General features: G+C 26.9%; 1 protein-coding gene across 5 annotated transcripts; it reads right to left on the bottom strand.

Moving 5' to 3' along the window:
* Nucleotides 1-1,180: 1,180 nt before the first annotated feature.
* On the bottom strand, nt 1,181-24,478 carry LOC111674789 (rho-associated protein kinase 1). Of its 5 annotated transcripts, none has more exons than XM_023435441.2 (11): nt 23,352-24,478; nt 9,644-9,789; nt 6,531-9,404; nt 6,302-6,456; nt 6,118-6,237; nt 5,625-5,788; nt 5,357-5,550; nt 5,193-5,298; nt 4,891-5,124; nt 3,768-3,851; nt 1,182-1,501 (listed from the first exon to the last, which is right to left on the bottom strand). In XM_023435441.2, exons 1-11 carry the CDS (start codon nt 23,381-23,383, stop codon nt 1,456-1,458), a joined length of 4,155 nt encoding a protein of 1,384 aa, XP_023291209.2. In that variant the 5' UTR covers nt 23,384-24,478; the 3' UTR covers nt 1,182-1,455. The 5 variants fall into 5 exon arrangements, with proteins under 5 accessions (XP_023291210.2, XP_023291209.2, XP_046801294.1 ...); XM_046945338.1 differs by having other exon boundaries at nt 5,625-5,815; XM_023435442.2 differs by lacking the exon at nt 3,768-3,851 and having other exon boundaries at nt 1,181-1,501; nt 5,625-5,815.

Consider the following 24,478-nt stretch of genomic DNA (forward strand, 5'->3'; position numbering starts at 1 on the left):
AAAAAAGGTTCTCAGTTGAAAAAAGTTCAAAGTTTAAACGCGATGGAGATGAATGTTAATAAAGGGCACTTCACACGATCACATTAAAATTTGACAGATCATATTACTTACCAGTTAAAAAAAGTTTCCACCTTTAACTTAATACATAGACATTTTTTAATGACTTATATGCAAAATATTTGTTTTTATTGTAAATTTAAAAATAATTTTATTATAAGTACAACTTCTATGAAGTTAGCAAATAAATTAGTCCTGTTTGGTTTTACAATTTTATTGTTAAACTAAGTTTTATTGTTATTTGTTAATTAAAACAAAAATATATTTTTTTCCAAAATTTGTGATTAAATATAAAAATGTGCCACTTATTATGAAAAGTAAATGAAAAACGAACGATGATTTAAAAACAATAGACAAATATGTCACTAATTAATAGAAGTTGTAAAATCTTGACGTGTAATTTAAATTCAATTTACAAGAAGATTACAAATGGATTTCTATAATTAAATAGTTGCACAAATTATAACCGATATCGTATCGTTATATAGCTGTATAAAATAGTATTAAAAATTTAAATTAAAAATATAAAACTATGCTGTAGTCTTTGTTGTTTAAATTTGTATTAATTTACTATATATAAGCAGCACATTCAACATTATTCTTTTCATATTTTAGTATTTGTATTAATCAACATTTTATTAAATTTTAAAACCTAAGAAATACTATATTTGAAAAAGGGTTTTAAATTACTTAAAGTTTTGTGTTAGTTATAAAAAAGATTTTTAACAAAGTCTTAAAAACAAAATATTTGATATAAAATTTTATGATATGTGCTTATGTATGTGTATGTTTTTAAATAGTAGAAATTTATGATTGTTTGCGTTTAAAAAAAAAAAATAAAAGAATTTTTTAAAACTTTAAAAATTTCTGTTTTGTATATACAAGGCACATTTCAATACTAGTCTTAAAAAACAAGTTATTATCCTTTATAATTTGATTAATGTTTATCAGAGATGTTAATACAAAAAAGTAAGAAACGAACTACTTATTATACGTAAGTATTTTAACAATTAATTAAACTATAAATGCTTTAAAAGAATAAAACAAATAATAAACAATTGTGTATTATTAATAATACATAATAAGATTTTACTAACAAATAGGAATGTAACTTATACAATTAAGTGTAAACAAATTAAAGTAAAAACTTAACTAAGTAAATTCGTAATTTAATAATTAAACAAATAGAAACACAACATTAAATTGTTTATAGTATTTAAGCATTTGTTTTGTAGTTTATTAATTGATTTAATCATTTAGTTCATTCATTCAATAATTTATTCATTATTTCTTTTATTACGAAAACGTCGTATAAAACTGTTGAGCAAACGATTACTTAAACGTGTTGAAAGTTGTGTAGTAAACGATAAAGTTGTCGGAGTTGTAGAAGATAGTTTGCTAAGATTTTTGTACAGATAATTGATGTCGAAGAATTTTCAAACGACTGCAAAATTAAAAGTTTAAATTAAAATATTTACACAAACTAATACTCACACCGAAATGATTTATTAAAAAAAAAACTAAATTATATAACTATAGGTACTCGAACAGAAACAACAACAAGCTGCAACAAAACAATTATGTAAATGAAAATAAAAATCCAGCCATTCAAAATAAAACAAAAGCATAATAAAAAAATTATTAATATTTTAATGTTTTTTGTTGGTTTTTACAAAATAATTATATTTTTTTATTGGGGTTTCTTTGTTTTTAAAGTATTATTATCAATTATTCTTATTATGGTTATGTAGATATATTTTTAAATAAAGAAGTTATAATCAAATTAAAATTATTACATTTAATATTAAACTCAAATACAAATAAAGAAGAGTACACAAATTAAATCGAGAATGATAGCGTTTTTTAACTGACTTGAATATGTTTTTTTTCTTTCTTTTTTTTTGGAAAACTAAAAGCATAAAATAATAAATTAGGAAAAATGTAAAATTAAAATAAAATAAAATGTACAAAAATAATATAAAAACTTAAAATAATACAAATTAAAATTAACAAAACAAAAATTATATTTTTTTCATAATACTTAAATTTGAATTAATATTAATTGAAATGTATAAGTATAATTTTCATGTTTGATACTTTTAAGTATGGAATTATTAGTTGCAACATTGGTATGAAATTATTTATTGTTTTTATTTCTTTTTAAAGAACAAATTTATGCCATAAATATAAAATTATTAAAATAATAGTTAAGAGTTAGAGAAGTGAATAGAAATGTTTTTTTTTTATTAGAAGTAATGTTTAACCATATTTAACAAATTAAACTAGAAAGACTTGAAATATGTTTGAAAAAGTGTTGTAGATGTAATTTTAAAATTTCTATCGACAGTATAGTTTCAAGAACTTAATGTTTTTTTTAACAAATGCCAAAACGATTATAAAAGGCAACTCTTACTTTTTCCATATAAAAACAGGTTTAAATAACCATTATTAACTTAATAATCGTTTTTTTTTTTTTCATAAGGCAGTAAATTTAAATTAAACTTTACCCTATATACAAATCTTGTTTTTAACTGATTCAAACAAACCTTAAATTGTCTAGAAACTATAGAATTGCCCATAGACGAGTCCATTGCTTTAACTATAGTCAAGGCTATATATTTTTCTAAAGTCAAGACTATAGTCTCCCTTATATGTGGCCTACAGACAAGCCTATAGTCTTACCTCTGTAATTGTAAAGTTTATTTGTTTAAAATTTATTTTTTTACAAAATTAAAGATTATAGTAATTGTCTGTAATAAAATACTTTAATCTTCTGCAATTTCTCAAAAATATTTCAAATTTCTTTTTAGTTCTTTGTTACATATAGTTTAATATTTTCCAATAGTTGGTTATGTTTCGTTATTAAATGAATACAAAACAGTTGCCAGAATGTAAAGGGATAGAATAATAAAGGATATGTAGTAATTTATACACTAATTAATTATAAGTATTGATTTTTTTGTGTAATTTTTTTTTATTATTTTTTTAATTTTTATTTATTTTTTTTCAAGATTTTTTTCTTTTTCTTTTATATTGGCTCTCTTTAAAGAGTTTTGGCAATTGCTTAAGATTAAATTTTTATATATAAAAATAAAATACAAATAAAAAATATCTTATTTTTTTCATTTAAGTTACACTTTAGTGCCTAAATTATACTTCTTCTTTCCTTAGATAAAAAAACATAAAAGCTACTTTATAAAATGTTTATAAAAAATATGTTTAAAAATTAATAATGTTTCATTTTTTTTATCATCTTTCAGTTGATTATGTATTGATTAATTAGAGCAATAATTTAAAGAGATAAATGTTATTTTTTAGGTTTTCTTTTTTAAAGTACATACTTTTTTTTCTTTTAGTTTTTTTTAGTAAATGTTATAATGATAAGTTTAAGTTATTTAGCAAAAATAAAAAGGTTTTTTAAACACAAAGGAAATAATAATAAAAAGATAATTAACAAATAAGCAAAATTAAAAGTTATTATTAAATTATTTATTATCATTATGTGAGCGAGGGAGAGAAAAAACAAAATTATTAGTTTAAATTAAAAACAAAAAAAAAAGCAACTTAAAATGAAAAACAACTCTGTTACAGATTAATATAAATATAAAACAGCAGAAATTAAAGATTTTAAATTTAAATTAAAAAAATAATAAAACTAATGTTAAATTTTTAAGAAAATTAAAAAATAATAATAAAACATTATAAATCACTGTTTTAATGATGAATTTGCTGGCAGCGTAGCTGATCTTTGTACATTAACTGCATATGGCTTGTAATTGGAACGTGTTGATTGGCTGTTTTTGTTTTAATTTTTTTTTTTTTAATTTTATTGTTGTTTTTTATTTGCAAATTTGTTTTCGTATTCGTTTTATTTTTTGTTTTAAAGGATCAGCAATGTAGCAATGGATGTAGTATTATGATGGAGTTTACGAGCATTGATATTTTTTTTAAGATAGAGACACACACACACAAAGAAAAGATACAGGAAAAAAAAGATGTTTGTTTTAATAAGACATTAAATTACCAATTTCATGTTTTTGTTAAGTAAATTTTTTTTGTTCGTTTTTAAATCATTATTAGACACACATAAAGCATGATTATAAAAAGAGAATAATATTAAGTTTATTAAATAATCGTAAATATGAAAAATTATAAAATGAAATAGAAAAAGAAACTGCTCCAAGTTAAATATGTTTTCAATAAGATTTATATTAAACTTCCTAATAACATTTCATTACAGATGTATTGAAGATGTATCAGAAAAAACACCCCCTGTGTGATAATCCTGTGTTGAAGTTTTCAGTTTATCGAAGTTACTTTTGCAATTTACAATACTTTTTCTTTTGGAAAAAATGTTAAACATTACATTAATGTTCGATCGCCATAACCATCTCAAGCTAATTATCTCACTGGACTTATCTGCGACATTTAAACATAACATTTTAAAATATATTTAAATTTGATTTTAATCTTCAAAACATGAAGTGGGCAAAATTTCTACATCTCAATTTTAAATGTTAAGCAAATTTAAGATTTGCTTAACATTTATAAATTAAAAATAAATAGTTCAATCGTTAGTAAGCAAAACCTTAACCAGTGCCTCAGGTGGTAATCGAATCCACCACCTCCGGTCTACCAGACTAGAACACTAACCTACCGGAGGCCAAATAGTTCAATAGTTTTTTTTTTATAAAATCATATTTAACATGGAGTAGTTTCTATTTTTAATTAAAATTAACTAAGCTACCAGTAATGCTATTAAAATGATATAAACCACTTTAAAAAGAACCCAAATACGTGTAAATTTGTATTAGTATTAAAAAAAAGTCTCACCTTGGTGATATTTTACTACCATCGGTATTATTGCTATTATTATTTGATGAGGAATTTGCCTTATATCCACATTTTTGGATACGTTTAGAGAGACGTGATACCCATAAATTCTGTTCATCGGTATTGGAAGCTAACAAAAGCATTTCTCTCGCACTGTGAGGATCATGATGCAGTTTGCAAGGTGCTAAGGGATCATTATTGTCAACATGTTCCTTGTGGATTTTGTTGCGGCATCTAAAGAATCATAATATGTATTAATTTAATAAAATTGAATTTTTATGGATAAACCAAAAAAATCTCACCTTTTACACTCATAGGCCGCTGGTGGTTTAAACATATGCCACAAGGGTTTAGGACACACTTCACAAGCAGTGGGCATATGATATGTAATATGCACAAATTCATGGCCTGTAATTAATTATCATTTAATAGATAAATATTTCTTTACTCAATAACAAAAACAAACCTTTGTGTATTATGGATCCTGGTCGTTCTTCGGCATTACCACCTCTAAGCACACTTATATCCAATTGTTGTTGTTCATCAGGTCGTCGGGCTTCTCCTTCACCGGCGTATAACAATTGGAAAATTCTTGGTATCTCTCTGGCATCGGCTCTTATAACATCACCCTGAGTTACTGATCTTACATGAAACACTTTGCTAAAGTTATCAACGGGAAAAAAGCAAAATCATTATATGAAAAATTTGAAACATTCAACACACAACAATCTTACCTTAAATCTAATATTAGCACAGGATCAATGGTATTCTGTTTGTCAATTTCAGAATTATAGAATATAATTTTACGTGATGATACTACCACAAATTGACGTTTCCAACCGTGACGTCTTATATTCTGTTTATTGGGCACACTTAACCAGCCCTCGAATACCGAATCCTGTGTAAGTGAAAGTAAGGATGAATTCTATACAATTTTAAATACGCACACACACGCAAATACATAAAAAGGACACGTTAGTAGAGCAATAGTAGTAGTGGTATTGCAGTGTATGTAATAGTAGTTTCACATGATTAATTAGTTTTATTTTATTTTTAAATGAAGATGAAAGTTTTTTTGTTTTGTTTAGATGAACATGAAGTTGATGGGCCAAAAGGTAAATTGTAAAAATATAGAAATAGAAAAAAGTTAGAAATAATATTAAATGATTTTTGTTTAAAACATTTAAATAAATAAATATTTTTTCGGAAGATGAAAGGTATACACACTTGATTGTCTTCGGGATCATTATCGGCTGATGACAGTGATGCTGTTTCATTGAGCTTAGATTGCAATTGCTCAATCTCTGTGGCTTTGCAGTCAATTTCCATTTGTAGTTTTTGTTTAATCTGAAAAATAATAATAAAATATGTAAATGCCAATAACAAAGTTGAATTTAAATTGGAAACTCACGTGACTGTCTTCAATGACTTGACTTTGTAAGTCTTGGTGTTTAAGTAGCAATTGATTGTATTTCTCACGTTCTTGCTGCATTTCTTGTTGTAAACGACGCATTTCTTTTTCTTTCTTACGCAATTCGGCGGATGAACGTGTTTTGCCTTTTTGTTCTAAAATAGAGAGGAAATTATTAATGAAAAGGTTTCATAGAAAAATTGTAAATAAAATAAACTGATCCACTTACTTTGCAAATCTGTATCTCTACGATTCATAACTTCGGCCAATTTATTAACAGCCACCTGTTTCAAAAGCATTTCATTCTTCCATTTCTCTTTGAGTTTTACAATTTCCTCTTCCTTCGTTGTCTTCACCTGTGCCATCTCTTCTTGCAATTTCTTATTCTGTTGCATTAAATCATCATATTCGGAATTCTTTTGATTAATTTTCTTAATAAAATCGGCTTCAGTATCTTTAGCTGCCGCCAAAAGAGAATCTTTGGCGGAGATTTCATTGCGATGTTTGGTCATAAAGTCTTTAAGTTCTAATTCCTTAATGGTCTTCTCCTTCTCCAAATCCGCTACAGTTTCTTCGGCAATGGAACGAGCCAATGCTTCGGAGTCGGCACGAGCCACTGCAACTTGTACTTGATGTTTGAGTGAGACACGTTCCTCTTTAAGATCTTGTATTTCACGAGATTTTTCCTCAATTTCTTCACGGTGTTCATTAGCTTGTGCTTTATAAAGGCGGGAGAATATTTGTTCGGCATCTAGTTGATCTTGAAGTTCTTTCTTTTGTAGGATCTCCTTGTTGAGAGCAATCTTTATTTGGGACATGTCTTCCTCATGTTTACGTTTATTTTCTCTAAGAGCAGCCAATTCCTTTTGTAATTGATTTTCTCGGGATTTTAAATGGGCCACTTCTGAACTCTTAAGGCTTAAATCGGAGAGTAGTGAATTCTTTTTCGTATGTTCTTGATCCAGTTGTGATTGCAATACCGTAACTTTTTCAGCCTCTTGTCGGCACTCACCCTCCAGCTTCTGCAAACGTTGTTGTATTTGTCTGTAGTCTACAGAGAGCATACTTAATTGCCTTTCCTTTTCCTGAGAATTTTGATCGGCTTTAATGCGCGCCGACTTCTCTTCATTAAGTTTGGTTTGTAAAGCTTTAACTTCTTGTAGATTGGCCTCTTCCCTACTTAACATACGTGATTTTTCTGTTTCCTGATGAGCTTTAACTTCTTGCTGGTACCGACCCTGGGCTGCTTTCAATTCAAAATCTAAACTAGCATTGGATTTTTCTAAATCGGAAATTTTCTCTGTTAATACTCTATTGTCTTCGTAAGCTTGTTGTTCTCTTGTTACGGCTCTCTCTAAATCATTGGAAATGGTTTGTAATTTATTCTCTGTTTCTTTTTGCAGCTCTTTCAGTTGAGAGCGCGAATTTTTCTCCTGCGCTAATTGAGCTTGAAGTTCGGCTACTTCTTGCTGCAAAGTTTCCTTTTGATTTTGCAAACTTGTCAACATAACTTGGTTTTGAGCTATTTTAGCTTCAAGTTCTTGTTTCGCCAAGCCCCATTCCGCTGTTTGTTTCTTTAGTTTTTGAGAATTTTCCGTTTCACATTTGAAATTCTCCTCCATTTCCTTCAATTGCTTTTCAAGCGTAACTATCTTTTCGTTATGATGTTGATTATTGTTCATTTCTCGAGTTCGGATTTTCTGTTCGTTGTCAAGATTTTTTTGCGTTTCGGCCAAAAGAATTTCGGTTTTCTTGCGCAACTCAATCTCTTGTTCAAACTTCTGCAAAGCTATTTTATAGTTATGTTGCGTTATAGCCAAATCCTTCTCATATTCGGAAGACATAGCTTGTAATTCGGCTTCACGTTTTGTTATAATTTCCAATTGTTGTCTCAAGGCTTTGTCTTGTTTCTCTAATGTTTCGGAATGATTACGTTCTCTCTCGAGCAAGGCCTCCAAACGTTTTATTTCATTCGAATTAGAAGGTCTATGTCTATGGTTGTGATTGGCAATATTTGTACTGTTTTCCTTAGCCTCAGCGTCGACGGTGTCATTGTTCGACAACAACTGATAATCTCCCGTGTAAGTGAAACCTATAAATGGCAAGTGATTACCGTCAAAATTCTTGGGTATGGGAAATACTTCTTCTGGAGTCTCTTCTCTTTCGATGTCTTCGAAATTTCTGGTATCATCATCAGAGGACAGCTCTGGTACTACAGGAGGAACACTCTCTCTAATGTTATCAAAACTCCAAGTGTCATTCTGAAAAAATGGATGCTCTTTAATCTCATCTATGCCATGACGACCCAATCTTTGAGTTCGATCTGTGAGAAAGGCTCGTATAAGACTTTTAGCATTTTCACTTATTTCTACTTCGGCCGGAAAACTTAAGGAATTTTTATGATCCATAATTTTGCCATATGTACCCACCAACGAATCAGCATAGAAGGGTGTATCACCTACCAGCATTTCGTATAGGAAAATGCCCACAGACCACCAATCACATTCACGGCCATATTCATTATCCACACCTTGAGATTGTAACACTTCAGGACTTATATAATCGGGTGTACCTACAGCATTACTGGATACCACCAAACCATTAGAGCCCATACGCATACAAGTACCAAAATCAGCCAACTTTAAATGACCATAACGATCTAGTAACATATTATCGGGCTTTACATCACGATGCACAAAACCCATGTTGTGTATGGTGTCCAACGCCAAAACCACTTCCATTGTATAGAATATGGCCCATTTTTCGGGTATTTCATACATTGACATCAATGAAACTATATCACCACCGGGCATATAATCCATAACCATATACAGATACTTGTTGTCCTGAAAAGCGAAATGCAATTGAACAATCCATTCAGAGTTGGCATGTGCCATTATATGACGTTCTTCCCAGAAAAATGCGGAATCCGGTCGTTTCATCATTTCAAATTTCGAAAGTCTTTTCATGGCATACACTTGACGGGAGGATTTATGCCTGACCAATTGTACTTCACCAAAGGCACCGGCACCAATGATTTTAATAAAATCAAAATCTTCCACATTCATGCGCAGTTGGCAGATTTGTTGTGCAAGTGGTTTGTCTGCAAAATAAATTTACAATTGAATTATAATTGTCTTTGATATTGAAATTCAAATATTGAAATTTTTATTTCTTTTATATATTACAAAATATTACATTTTTAATTTTTTCCAAACACTGTTTATTTACATTTTAATATGATAATGTTTTCATTTAATTTTTATTGCTCTTTAACGTAAACAATTAAATTAAAAAGATAACAACAAACACAGCGAAACATTCGATATTCAATTTACTTACATTTTGATGCATATTGTTCTATATTTTTGAGGCGTTTTAATGATTCATGATCGCAGTCGGAAACCAACGCGGTCACTGTGTCTAGCAGGCAGTCTACATTGCAAATACTAAATGGATTACGCATCTCCTGCTCTAATACATGAGTCCTAAAATAAAAACAGAACAAATATATAATAATAATTAAATGAACAAATAAATAAATAAACAAAACATAAATGAATAAATAAACAAAATCAAAAGATAATTTAATTATTATATAATTAAATTAATAAGAAAAGGTTAGATTTTAATAATTCTTTAATATTACGAAAAAATTAAATTTTATTTCTATTGAACAGAATAATTTCATAATATATGAACATTATGAAATATGAAATAATCTGCCAAGAACATTTTTCTTCAATTTACTTTATATCTTTTTTTTCTAATTTCTTTACTTAGACTATTTTGCTAATAACTATTTGAGTACATATAGTCTGCCAATGGAATTTTATCAGCTTGTAAGAAAACAAATCCAAAGAAGTAGAAAATAAAAAGAGAAGAATAAATAAAAAATCGATAAATGAAGAATTCATGTCATAAAAATTAATTTATTAAAAAAAATTAAACAAATATGTATGTTTGATTACTAATTCATCAGCAGTACGGGAAAATGTTGTAGTACGAAAAAAACGTGCTAAAAAATAAAAACAAAACTATTTAAGCGTATAAAAGCCCACATTTTGTATTACAGGAAGGTGTCACAGAAAAAAAGGGAGCTGATAGTAAAATGACGTAATATAATAATAGAACTACATATTTATAATATTTATATGAGAAAATATAATTCTTAAGAATTTATAAAAGAACTGAGTTATCATTTTAAAGTATAAGTAGCACTGCCAAATTTCTCTTAAAATTCCCCTTTAATATTTTAATTAAAACTAAATTAATATTTTATCTAGAAAAAAAAGCGAATTTATACGTCATTTAAAGAACTGTTGTCAAAAAGTCTACGCATTATAAAATTCACGTTAATTGTTTTTATTTATTTATTTGAACAGTGGTGAGTAAATGGTTAAATAAAAATTTTATGATACATAATAATGAATTTTAATTTAATTCCTTTAAAATTGTTTTCAATATTAAAAAAATAATTTAATTGTTAATTTGTTTATCTTTCAATGGGTGAAAAAAAATAGTTGCGATGTTTAAATCGAAAAGTGAAATATTAGTAAAAAGTGTATAAGCGTTATTATAGTTTGTTTTATGAAATCCTCCCTTAAATATTTAAAATATTGGAATCAAATAATAAGAACATCCCCTCATGACAAGCCTGCGTTAAAATCATCACTTCTTCAGGTCATTTTCAGCACTTTCCTGAAGTAAGTTCTACTTTGTTGAGAAAGTTGGGAAAGGAAGTTCTTTATTTTTGTTGGGAAATTATTTATATTATTGAATAGAATGGACTGATATACATAAGTTTGCAAAGGTATAACAAAGAAAAAAATCCTTCCTATAACAAGCCTGTGTTAAAATAATCACTTCATCAGGTCGTTTTCTGCCTTTTCATGGAATAATTTCTGCTTCTTTAGATGTTTCTTTTTTGTTAGGAAATTATTTATATTATTATGTAGAACCGACTGATATATGTTTGCAAACGTATAGCAAACAAAAAATAAGATTGACTTAATATTTGTCTGTATTTATTTATTTAGTCAAAAATTTGTTTTAAATTTTTTTTAAACAAATTCCAATTTAAAAAAAATTCAAAAATGTTTTTGTTTTATATAAACAGCTGTTTTGAATTTGTTTATATTTTTACAAAAAGCTATTTTTTGTTTGTTTCACAGACTTTTTAGGAATTCCAAAAAATCTGGACTTCTAGAGATTCGAATTTAAAAAAAGCTAAAATTATTTTGAAAATGGCATCAAATTTGAACAATTGTATTTTTTCAGATTATTTCATAAAATTAAAAAAAAATTCAATTCAAAAATTTTTTTAACAATGTTTTTATACCCTACACCACTTTAGTGGGTAGTGAATACAACTAATACCCCAATAGGGCTGTAAAACTTGAGGCAAGGTACGATTAAACTTAAATGCTTTATTATGGCAACTATATCGTATTATATTTCTGTGAAAGGTGTAGGGTATTATATGCTCGGCCTCAAAGGACTATAATTTCTTACTTTTTTTAATGTACTTATCATTTATATAGTTTTATAAAATTTTTAAAATAACTTTTCAAACTTCCTTCAAGTCTACGAGGTCCAATTCCAACTACTGTAAAAGATAACTTTAACTTTAGATTGGTGTCTTAAAAATTGTTCTTTTTTCAAATATGAACAATACTAAAATATAAAACTCTGACTAATACGCGAACAAAGCTAAAACATATTTCTACTATATGTATATTAAAACGGTTTAGAATGACACCAAAATGTATATTTATTTTATAAATTATTTGAATAAATTAGAAAACAGTATAATGATGAATCATAATAAACGTTAAGTTGATGAAACAATATTTATTTAATTCGTTTGCACCTTCTTATTTTATTAAATTTGTTTACATAAATATATATTTGTTTTAATGTTTTTTTTACTAATTAAAATAAGTTGAGTAGATAAAAAAGTTAAGGAACGTTTAATAATAAATTGCATATAATAAATATTTCAACAATAACAAGCAACTTTTCCTTACTTTTTTTTGGGGAAATTTATGATTTGTTTATTAATAATGAAAACATTTTCTTTGTTGTTGTTTAAAAAACATTGGTAAAGAGACTCTTTATTCTTTAATAAACTAAGAAAATCAATGGCAAATAAAAATTATTTGAACAAAAAAATACATAAACAAAAGCCTTGACTTTAAACAAAAACGTACAGTTATAAAAGATAAATATTTTAACAAGAGCTGCAAAAATATGAAATGAAAGAATGTATATTATAATGTGTGATCATTAAAAATGATGTATGATCGGTATTATAGTGACGTATGAATACAATATACTCAATGAATAAACATCTTGCTAATTTGAAGGATTTTCTAAAGAAGAATTCAAAAAGTAATTGTTGAAGTAAACTAATTATCTTTCCATTACCTTGTTATGATTTTATATATTATAATTCATTACATTATGTTTAGCTGATCGTGCGCTAATAACTGTTTTTTACACACCAGAAAAAATATATTTTTTGTGAGGAAATAATTATTAACTCGCTATTTACAAGTGATTATTTCAGTAGTTACTTGTAAGTCATTATTACTGTTAAAATATAAATGAAAAAATAGTGAAAACGGGAGGGTAATATATCACAGTTTTAATTTGATTTGTTCTAGAATTTTTATATTATTTATTAATTTTTGCATTTTTTTAATTTAAGGATAAAAGCCAATTTATCTCAAGCTGTATTTATTAATAAAAATAAAATTTATTAAAGGCTTTATAATAGTAATATTATTAAAAAAAAACATTTTTATTTTAATCAAAACAACCAAAGATATTTGTTTTATTTATAATTTTTAATTGCGGTTTTTTGAGCAAGTTCTTCATCCACAATATTGGAACATCTGCTATTGTGTTCTTGATTGCTTTGTGGGATTTTAATAATATAAAATGAGACCAACGGAATAATTTATTTAAAAATGACAAACAAATGGCAAGAAATAATTCTTATAAAAATAAAAATTATTTTATAATTATAATCATTTTTAATTATTATAAAAATATTTTAATATGTAGGACAGACTGCTATTAGAAAGCACATGTGGAACGAAGTGTTGCTGTAAACATAATAGCAGACAGGGAATAGCGAATTGAGAATTAACTAGATGTAAGATAAGGATTTAGAAAATAGAGGGAGAGAGCGGATATATCCTAGTGAGAAACAAAATCAGAATTGATTCTTCTTCCTTTTCGTTATGACGAAGTCATTTTTTAATGTCTGGACTTGACAAGTACACTATCTTCTCTCTGAACATTACTGCTCCGTTGCTTAACTTCCGAGATGCAATAGCATCACTTTGCAGATAGGGTGGCCTCTATTGAGTCGGCAACAGCACCTAGAGAGGTATTTAATAGTACTATCACTTTTCCCAAGTACTGGAGCTGTCTCCGACCGTTACTAGCCTCTGTTGAGTCGCATAAGTACTTAGAATAAGCCTTAAGTACTTATCCTTACTGACAGAGAACACATTGCGAAAAATCTGGTATGAACAAAATAAACCTTGAAAAAGCATGGACAAGGAAAGAAAATTTAATGATACCACTAGTATAAGATTCGACACACTCACTCAAGTATAAGGGTGGTGAGCTCCGTATATCCCTACATTCATCATGTATTATATAAACTTTATACAAAATCATTTCCGTGTGGTATCTGTTGACTTCGGTAACAGCAACGAACTTATCCCGAATTAAAGACTTTAACCGACATTCTCTTCCACTACCGGATCCCCATAGGACATCTTTAATATCCGAATCAATGTCCTACGTGGTACAAGACTATCTTGTGCTCTGGTTTGACCACATGTCAAATCATTCCAAGGAAAGGCTGCGGATACATTTGATCATCACCAGTTTATAGTTCCGGCAGAGAGGTACTACCAATACCTCTTGGGTAGCACCTCTTTTATCCAGGCTTGTAATAACACTATTTTGAAAAGAGTCATAATGGTCTGTATATCTTTATAGACAGGCTGTGTAAAGATAGGTCACCTTCCAATCTCGAGTTTTACAGGATTTTAAAACTCGAGAAGGGTTATCTAGGACAACCCTGAGATAGGCTGTGTAAAAATAGGCCACCCTATAATCTCGTGTTTTACGCGATTTTCACACTGAAGTTTCACTCTACGGATTGGACTTCAAATTTATAATTTCAACTTCAATTTAACATGAAAATTCAATAAGTTTTTATGAATATGAATTGCATTTTTTACTTTTTAAATAGCTAACAATAAAACTGAAAATCAATTAATTTATTCAAAGACTTAACTATTGCAAAAGTAAAAATATATAGTTGGTCACGTCTTTTGTATAATACGATTAAAATCATTGTTGTTTTAAAATTAATGTCTTGCAAAAATATATGTATATATATATATAAAATTAACAGAAAGAAATCACTTCCGTCCGCATGAGTTTCATAACATTTAAAAAAGTAAAATGACCAAAAAATAAAACAATTTAAATATTTAAAACAAAAACAAGAAAGAAATCTTAAATATATAAGCAACATCATGGAATATTATATATTCTTAAAATTTAAAATATAATGTATTTTGATTTTACTTAGAATACACCCTATTTTGACATTTAAACGTCATAATATAATTTGTATATTGCTTTTGTCACACTTTATTTTAAAACCTTTTTTTTAACTTAAATTGTAAAAATAAGCACATACGGTTTTCAAAAAATAGATTTACTATACATAAATACTTTCATATAATGATGATGATGTATGAGGGTATGTAGATATGTATTTTTGTATTAAATTAAATAAATATGTTGTTAAGGAGTGAACAAACATTAAGTGTAGAGTATTTTGGCGACAACAATAATCAAAAAAATGTTGTTTATCGAATGTTAAATTTAGTGTAGAATTTGTTTTTGGCAAATAAATTTGTTTCTTATTAAATTGTCATGCGACGACCAGTGTTGACCAAAATGAAAATAGAAATATTTTGTTTATGACATTTTTGGGAATATTAAATTTCTAAAATACAACGTATTATTTTGAAATTTATAAGAACATACGAACAAAACTAAAAAAGATGTGTGCCATTTTGTTGGAAACTAGACATTATAAATTTTTACTTTGGGCAATATTTGTCTATAAAATCACAATTTACACCATTTCCAAAATAAATATATTAATAAAATAAATCGATATTTTTCGTATATAAATTCGAATTTTCGAAAACAAATTTTAAGAACTTACATGATCTGCAAATTATTTTAACAGCATTTAAACATAACAGAAATAATTGATTTTCTGCTTTTATTAAAAACATGAGAAAGTTCTAAAATTATTTTGTGTCATACAAAGTGCTTAAACCTGACACGTTTATATTAAAAGAAATTAACCAAATATAATCATATGGATCTAGGAAATCTTTTATCTTTTGAAAACATCATTGACCTTAATTATTGTAACTACATATTTATATTTGTAAAATTAATTGTTTAAAGTTTCATTTCGTTTGTTTTTTTTTCAACACAAATTATCGTAAGTTTGTTTTGTTGAAATTATTTAAACGTGTATTTTTCTTATCTATTCGGAATTCTAATTTCAACTTGTGTAAACGTTGTAGACTGTGTGACTTCTTTTTAAAAATATTTTAATCATTTGAAAAATGTAAATAATTTTAAAGACAATATAAGTTAATGTATGCGTTTGTAGGTTTACATTACACATTTATTTATTTTCATTTTATTCGCATGATTATACATGTGGTATGTGCAATTTTTATAAACAAAAAATAATAATCAACCATAAAAGTAATAAATTTTTTCTTATAGAAAGAAATTTAATTACATATCTTACGAATAATAAAAGAATTTTTTAAAAAGTTTAACCGCATCTTCTAGAAATACTAATAAAAATCCCTTAGCACCAAATGTTTAGTCTATTCTTGTCACCAAATCCCCTTTGAATTATATCCCTAGCGATTAATCTCTAAAGCACTAAACGCTGAGTAATAAGTTTAACACCTTTAATTAACACCTCATTAAGTGAGACAAACATTCAGTTTATAAAACATATTTTTGTTTCAATTGTTTTATTAATGTGACATAAATTACGAGCAGAATGCGTTAAGAATCAAAATTGTTAATTTGCAATTAAGCAGTTTTCTAATAAATAAAAACAAACAAAGATGGCATGATTGAAAAGTTTACAATTTTTGTTAATTAAAATTTTCAAATTGTACGCAATAATTGCAAATACTCAAACAAACACACACACACAAAATGGCAAGCTGACAGTCAGGCACTTTTCAAATAATTAACAATTAAGTAATTTCGTGATCTCGGGAATACATAATAATTAAACAGCTAATACAGAAAAACATTAAATATATTATAAATAAAGAAAAAAATAAAATAAGTAGTTAAAATAAAACTACAAAAACTAATGAGCCGCCATGCAATAATTTAACTGGAAAAAAGGCAATTTCAAAAAAAAGCTACAAAATACAAAATAAATTTTTAAAATACCAATGAGTACGACATAGAACGCATTTTAATTAAATATTACAAAAATTAAATTGTATGTATTTAATTGAAACGAAACGATAATGAAACGTTTTAAAAACAACAACAAGAAACGAGTGAACAATTGGATTTTTATTAATTAAAAAGTGTGACTAAATCAACAGCCAGGCAAGTAATTAAAAATATTCTACGAGTTTTTTTATGTAAATAATAAAACACAAAAAAAAAACAAAACAATTTTCTTTAACACGAAAAAACAATTAAACATATTTGGGGTCGGCAGAATTAAAACATGTGAGGCGTTTACATACTTACAAACAATTGAAAAGTTTAAATCACCTTTTAGTTATTTATAGTATTTTATGTTTGAATGGAACTGATATGAATGAAAGTATTTGTAATGATAACTATCGTTTAAATATTAAATATCGAATAGTTCTTTCCTAGTAGAGTATGACTCGGGTCGTTCCGAAACGAAGTTAAAATTGGCATGGAAACGTCTAGTATATAATTGTTTTCAGCTGTTAACGTCTTGTGTATAAAAACTTAATTATTTATAGACCGATTGTGCTAAATTTTAAAGAGCATACCTTTATGAAAGATATATTTTTTTTAGTTACGAAAATATTTGTGATCTTTAGAAAATTGATTAAACAAGACATAAAAACCGACAGGCGGATATTGCTTAATCGAGTCAGATATAAAGAATAAAATTTTGGTTTACCATAAAAAGGCGTAACTCCCATTCCCAAAGGATATCACTTTCAAAGTTTCAAACGAATCTATTACGTATGAAAAAAAGAATCAGCAAAGCTAAAAAATCTATAATATTTCACAATACAAAACTATTAAGAAAACTTATTATTACTTTCTGCTTATTAAGCCATGGAAGGTGAAAATAATACATGTATATATTTAGAATAATTTGTGTAAGCTGGATATATTTTCTAAATTTAAGTTTTCCTTAGTGTGTTTTAGAAGGTCAAAGTTAAATGTCTAATATAAATTTTCCACTTTCGAAGGCGCTCACCATTGACTACCAACAATATTTTTTATGAGTATTGAATTGGAATTATAAATAAAACAATGTTTTAGATTTTATCCAAAGTAAAATTAAAACTTTGGGCTGTATTGAGAAAGAATGTAAAACAAAATTAGTAGTAGTTTTCATACAAAATTTTAAAAATAGTTTTCTTTTGTTCTTTCTGAATTTGATTATAAAATTAAATATAAATACACTTGCAAAAATTTTTTGTTAAATCATAAATTAATAGAATTTTTTTAATCTAAATTAACAGACCAAATTGTAACTGTTATTAAATATCCATTTAAATTTTAATTAAAAATATCATGAAATAGTTAAATCAAAATATTGCAATTGCTAAACTTTTAATTTTTAGTTTTATATAGATTAGATTAGATTTTTTGCATATCAACAATTATTTTTTATTATTAATAATAATAAAAAAACAAAATATTAAATTACCGCAAAAAATGATCACTTGAAGGCAGCATAATTTAACAATAATTACAATAGTATGTTTGATATTATAATTTTTAAAAACAAACAATATTTAAAAAATTCACTTAATCATATATTTTTTAATAATTTTAACAAAAATATTTTATATTTGTAACGCATTTTTGTTAAATTTTAATAATTTTTTTTTCTATATTTTCAACTTAAACTATTTGTTTGACTTAACAGTCTGTCTTTGAACTCTAAAGCACGAGTTTAAAAGTGACCACAAAATCATGTCGGTTTTAAAAGACAAATAAATAAAAAAACAGAAATAAACTAATACGTAAATACAACCGTTAAAAATTAACAAATTTATTTTTTTTCTTTTTTTCAGAGGGCTATAAAAGAAAATTAGAAAATACACGAATCGGAATTAAGAAGTAACACACACAATACACACACGTTCTTGTTCTTTTTACGTACGCGTTTTGTTTAAATGAAATCTATCACTGTGACTCAGAGTCATCAGCGAGCAGTTCAATTCTAAAAACTAAAATTGCTGCTAAAATAAAAAGAGTTGTAGAACGTTTTTGTTTATTTTTCACATTCTTAATTTTTGTTTCGATTTCTATTGCTGATTCCAAATCTGCTGTTGTTGCTTCCAATTCTAAGTTGACGTAGTTCATCGTATTAAAGTTTGATTTTTACTGCTGCTTACGAAGTGATCGTGTGTATTTTGTATCATTGCGGTTTATATTTTATGGAAAAAGAGAGCTTTACTTTACTGACCCAACAAACAAACGATCATAGAGCATGAATGAATGATTGAATAGTATGAATGGTTGGTTTAGCTGGCAGGCCGACTATATAGATTGTCCGTTACACTACATACATTGTTGAATGTGTGTTTATTATATTGTGGGTAAGCAAGTAAATGAATGAATGAGTGAGTGACAATGGCGTTAATTTTTGCTATATCTATTTAAACAGAAATAATCAAACAACCATACAATCTTACGATTCGCATTTACACTTCTATACATCAACCATCCACCACCAACCAACCGCATTAAGCCCCAAACTCTGTCCGCCACAAGTTATTGGTTAAACTGTAATGATGTAATATCTATCATTAATAATAGAGAGATTGTTGTTATTTCTTCTTAATTTGTTTGTTCAGAATCTGCTGTTTTGTACTGCGTGTGATTGTGAGTGTTTTTCAGTATTCTAAAGATGTCGACGACGATTGACTCTTTTAAATTGCTGATGATAGTGAAAAATTAATATTTAGACAAAAATATATTTTTATACAATATAAAACAAAAAGCAACACCAGCAACAAAATCTAATGGTTTTTCATTACACTCACACATACTTAGATATTATCCAAACATCAATATTATTAATGAGCTTCACAAGTTGAATGACAGTTTAAAACGACTCCATAAATACTCTACTCAGTATTTTAGAAGATTTTTTATTTAAAAAATAATAAGAAATATTATATACAAGGTATTCTACTTTAGCAATTTTTAAAGCTATTTTGTTTGACTATTGATTACATTCGACAATCGGGTTCTTTCACCCCATTCGGCCAAAGTTGTCAACTTAGCACCAACTGGAAGAATATTCCAAAGGGAAGAACTACCATCAACAACAAAACTGTTACAACAATACAGAACAAACCCTATATCGAATATATAATAGACTTTATTTCTGCTATTAGACTAGACACTAGTTCACTCTAAAAGCAAGAGAATAGTCCAGATAATAAACAAAACTATAGGCTAAATTATATACTAGTCTAGACTATAATATAGTGTATCGACTAGACTATAATATATTCGACTAGCTCGTATATATAAGACTTTATTTCTGCTATTAGACTAGACACTAGTTCAGTCTAAAAGCAAGAGAATAGTCCAGATAATAAACAAAACTATAGACAAAATTATTATATCGACTAGACTATAATCCAGACTATTGAAAATTTACTACTACAGACTATAAGCTAATAAATAAGATTCATATCAAAAATTTGCTATTATTGCTAAATACGCAAAATCAAAATGTATTCTGAAGATAAATAATCTCTATCTAATTATATGCCATAGTATCATATCTATAACAATAACTTTAATAACCAACTAACAAATCGTAAATTAGTGTTGGAAAAACAAAAATTAATAGTTTTGCTTTAAAAATTAAACAAAAAAAAAACTATCAACATTTTAATGAAAAAATGGCAAATATTTAACAAAAAGGCAAAGTCAGTGTCATTTTAAAATTAAATGATGCTAGATAGAGAGGCTGTCTGATGAACGGACTTTAGACAAAGAAAACAAGAAAAATATATTTAAAAAAATAACAACTACAATATGTGTTGAAGCCGGCCGTTAGATAAATAAATGTTAAATAGACAGACCAGACTGAACGACCGACTGTCTGACAAACGACAAAAGCAGAACAATAATTATAGTTTGTATTTCTAAACACAAATGGATGGTTGAATAGTTGACTGCTTGGCTGGCTGGATGAAAAAACACCAAAATGTAATGCTGATTGATACAATATGTATTAGAAATAATAATAACAGCAAAAAAAAAAAAAAACACACAACACAGAATCAATAGACTTTTTAAAGAGACGACAAATATAGAAACGTATTTGTTCCCTCGCTTGTCATTATTAAAAGCAGCTCAACACTTAAAATTGTTTTTAAATGCGTTTCTTTTTTTTGTTTGTCTATTTCGTTTATATGCATGTATATTTATTTGGTTCTATTATTTTAATAAATTATTTCGGTTGTTGTTATTTTGAAAATATTTTACACATAAATACAAATCTTAATGTTTTTTTTTTGACATATGTGTGTGTATTTTTTGCAAACCATTACAAAAAAATTTGTTAACAAAAACACCTTTTAACAAATTTAGATGCTACTTTAAGATTTTATATATTATTTAATTTGATTTTTTTTTAAATAAAAATCAATCATAGTTGTGATATATTTGTTAGGCTTATAATTAATTGTTGTTACGCACATTTTGTTGTTCATTTGTGATACATATTATACAAAAGATATTGTTGTAATTTATTATTAAAACTTTGTTATTGTTGTTTTTTTAATTGAAATTCTAACACCCATATGTTCAACACCTTGTTTAGTTTTAGTTTGCTGCAACAAACAAAAAAATCTATGTAATATTTGATGTTTTTAACACGAAATATTAAATAAATTTTTAAAAATCACTTGGTTTGGTATGAGCCTGTATTGCATTACGGTCAAATCGTATCGTATCGATGTTTAAAATTGTGTTTCTGTGTGTGAGCTGTGTCATTTAATATGGCAAATATAATTTTTCACTTTTAAGACAAGTTTATTAAGAAAATTGACTTGAATAGTGTAAACGTTTCAACGCATAAAAGCAGATTATAAAAATATTATAAAATTACAATCATAGTTTAATAATTAATATTTAAATTATTAATATTAAAAAAATATTAAGGTTAGTTTAAATATTTAATTAATTTTTGGTAAAATTTATTATTTCTTTAAATTTGTTCTTTATTTAGGAATACAGAATTATTTTTAGAACGTATTTCTAAAATAAAACGTACAAAGCAGCTAATAACATCCAAGGTAATATTGTATGATCATATTACATATCAAGGGACTATATTCAATAGTCTCTATCTGTCATTTTCATGAAATCCAGAAATTTTTAAGTTTCTCTATCTTAAAAAAAAAAATAATTCTAAATGCAAAACTCTTTAAATTATCCAATATTTGTTTCAAACTGTATCATTTTCGATAATTTTCTATGTTTTTACTAATATTTGAAATCGGTTTAAAAGTTTTCAAGATATTGTTCATTATGATATAAATTTGACTAATTATATTGCCGTGTTTGACCATATAACATTGATTTTTGACCAAAGCCTCATAATCTGTTGTTTTTTCAACAATCTCGTCTATATTGCTTCATTAAATTGCACAAAATATAATATTAATTGATATTAAATCAAATGAAAAATGTATATTTCTACAAAAAAAATCTCTATCTAAAAGTTGTAAGGAGAAGAGGTAAATATGGGCGTGTCCTTATAATTTTTTGTAAATAAATTTACGTCTACATCAAAGTCATTTATGTAGATTTTGATCGTTTTATTAGTAATTATAAGTTAATTTTGACCTTCAAGTTATTTTCTGTATGGGGGCTAGGGTCAAATGAGGCCCGATCTCTATAAAAATTAGTATTGTCATTTATTGTTCTATAAAACTAATTTTTGTTGTTTTTTGTTGACATTATAAAACATTTAACGTAATTGTGAGCCTATAGGCCCGATTCGGGGGGGTACGGTTGTATGGGGGCTAGGAGAAATAATGGACCGATTTCAACCATTTTCAATACCGTTCGCCCCTGAACCATCAAATTATCTTGAAAATTGCGACCTGCAGCGTGCGCACAAGGTTTACATGGATACACAGACAGACGGACGGACAGACGGACATAGCTAAATTGACTCAGAAAGTGATTCTGAGCCGATTGGTATACTTTAAGGTCTAAAACCAATATTTTTGGGTGTTACAAACTTCAGCACAAACGCATAATACCCTCCCCACTATAGTGGTGTAGGGTTTAATGAGTAATTACCCGGACATTTTGCAAAGAAACAAATTATTATTAAAACAATTTACCGATTTTGAAGATTAATAAGGACACGATACTTATAAAATGATGTTTATAAGTTCCCAAATATTGTAATTAAAAATGTATTAATTATTATAAAATTACTTATAATAAAATGTAATGTATTCTTTTTATTCCTAAAATTTAAGTTTTGATACTTTCTCGGTGATAACTTGGATTCATACATGGATTAAAAGATTACAATTTCTTTAAAATAGGACAATTTTGTATAAATTCTTTAAAATCTTCTTATTTTTTCCTAAATCTCTGACATTATTTCTGGGTATCATTTGGTCGAAATGGCTTGTTTTTCAATATAAATGTAATTAAAAACTATATAACAACTTACCTTCGCCTTCGATCCTCATCTAAATTCGCCATATTTTATATAGAAATTTTGTAAAATTCGATGTGAAATTCCAATAAGAATAAACGTAGATTTTCTACTGCTTCTTAATGTAAATCTACAAAAAGTTTAGAAGAAAGTTTGTTGATGTTGTTTTCCGTAACTTAAAGATTCTCTTGTAGGGTTTCTTTTGTTGATATTATAACTACAATTTTAGCCAAAATAAATGTACAAATAAAAAGCTGTTGACAGCTTTTCAAATGAAATGGACAACATTAAAAAGTAGTGATGTTTGTTTAACTAATAAGAAACACAGTCACAAGACGCTGATGTTGATATTGATTCACTCTTCCTTATTTCCTTTAAAGCTTGAAAAGGTAGGTTATTATTGTTGTTGTTGTTGGTGTTGTTGCTGATATTGTAAGTAATGTCAATGTTGTTTGGCACTATTAGAAAATAATGACAATATTGTTGTTGCTGTATTGCAGTTCGTTTTTTTCTTATTGTTGCTGCTGCCTATGCTGCGGTTTATATTGTAGGAGTTTAGACGATTTGTAAAGACAACAATAGCAACAATAACCAAACAACAGCAAAAAAAACTATCAATGCCAATTAATGTTTTTCCGTTTTAAAAGGCTATCAATTCAATGATGAGGCTTTTGCTGTTGGTGATGACTATGATGATGAGGACAAAAGGTTTTTTCTTCTGTCTATCTTGCTTATAGTATTCAATGATTCTTCCTTATTTCTTTTAGGTTTATTTCAAATTTTGTCTCCAACTTTTGTTTTGGCCAAGAAACTTTAAAACTTTTCTAAGGTTGTTTGTTTTGTTACAGCACTAAATGTATGTATGTTTTGATCGTGACTTTTTTCCTGGGTACAGTTTTTGTTGTTATTATTGGCCAATGTTTGCTCTATTGCCAAATTTTATTACAGTTTTGTGTTGCCTTTTTCTACAAATAACAAAAACTACTATATGAACAAGAGGGTCTGATTAGTCTCCTTCTATTGCTTAATTTTTTATTTTATTTGTATATTTTTGTGTTTGTTTTTTATGTTTTTTCTCTAATGCTGTTGTTGTTGCCTTTTAATTTTATTTTTGCTTATTATGTTTTTTAAGTACTTTTTAT

Source organism: Lucilia cuprina, chromosome 3 (genome assembly GCF_022045245.1).
Source record: "Lucilia cuprina isolate Lc7/37 chromosome 3, ASM2204524v1, whole genome shotgun sequence".
NCBI lineage: Eukaryota > Metazoa > Arthropoda > Insecta > Diptera > Calliphoridae > Lucilia > Lucilia cuprina.

Excerpts from the sequence above, each read along its gene's own strand:
- LOC111674789 (XM_046945338.1), bottom strand. The coding sequence starts at position 23,383 with ATGGCGAATTTAGATGAGGATCGAAGGCGAAG. Across the intron at positions 9,790-23,351 it reads GATGAGGATCGAAGGCGAAG|GACTCATGTATTAGAGCAGG; the intron begins GTAAGTTGTTAT and ends TTTTTATTTTAG. Across the intron at positions 5,551-5,624 it reads GTGCTAATATTAGATTTAAG|CAAAGTGTTTCATGTAAGAT; the intron begins GTAAGATTGTTG and ends TGATAACTTTAG.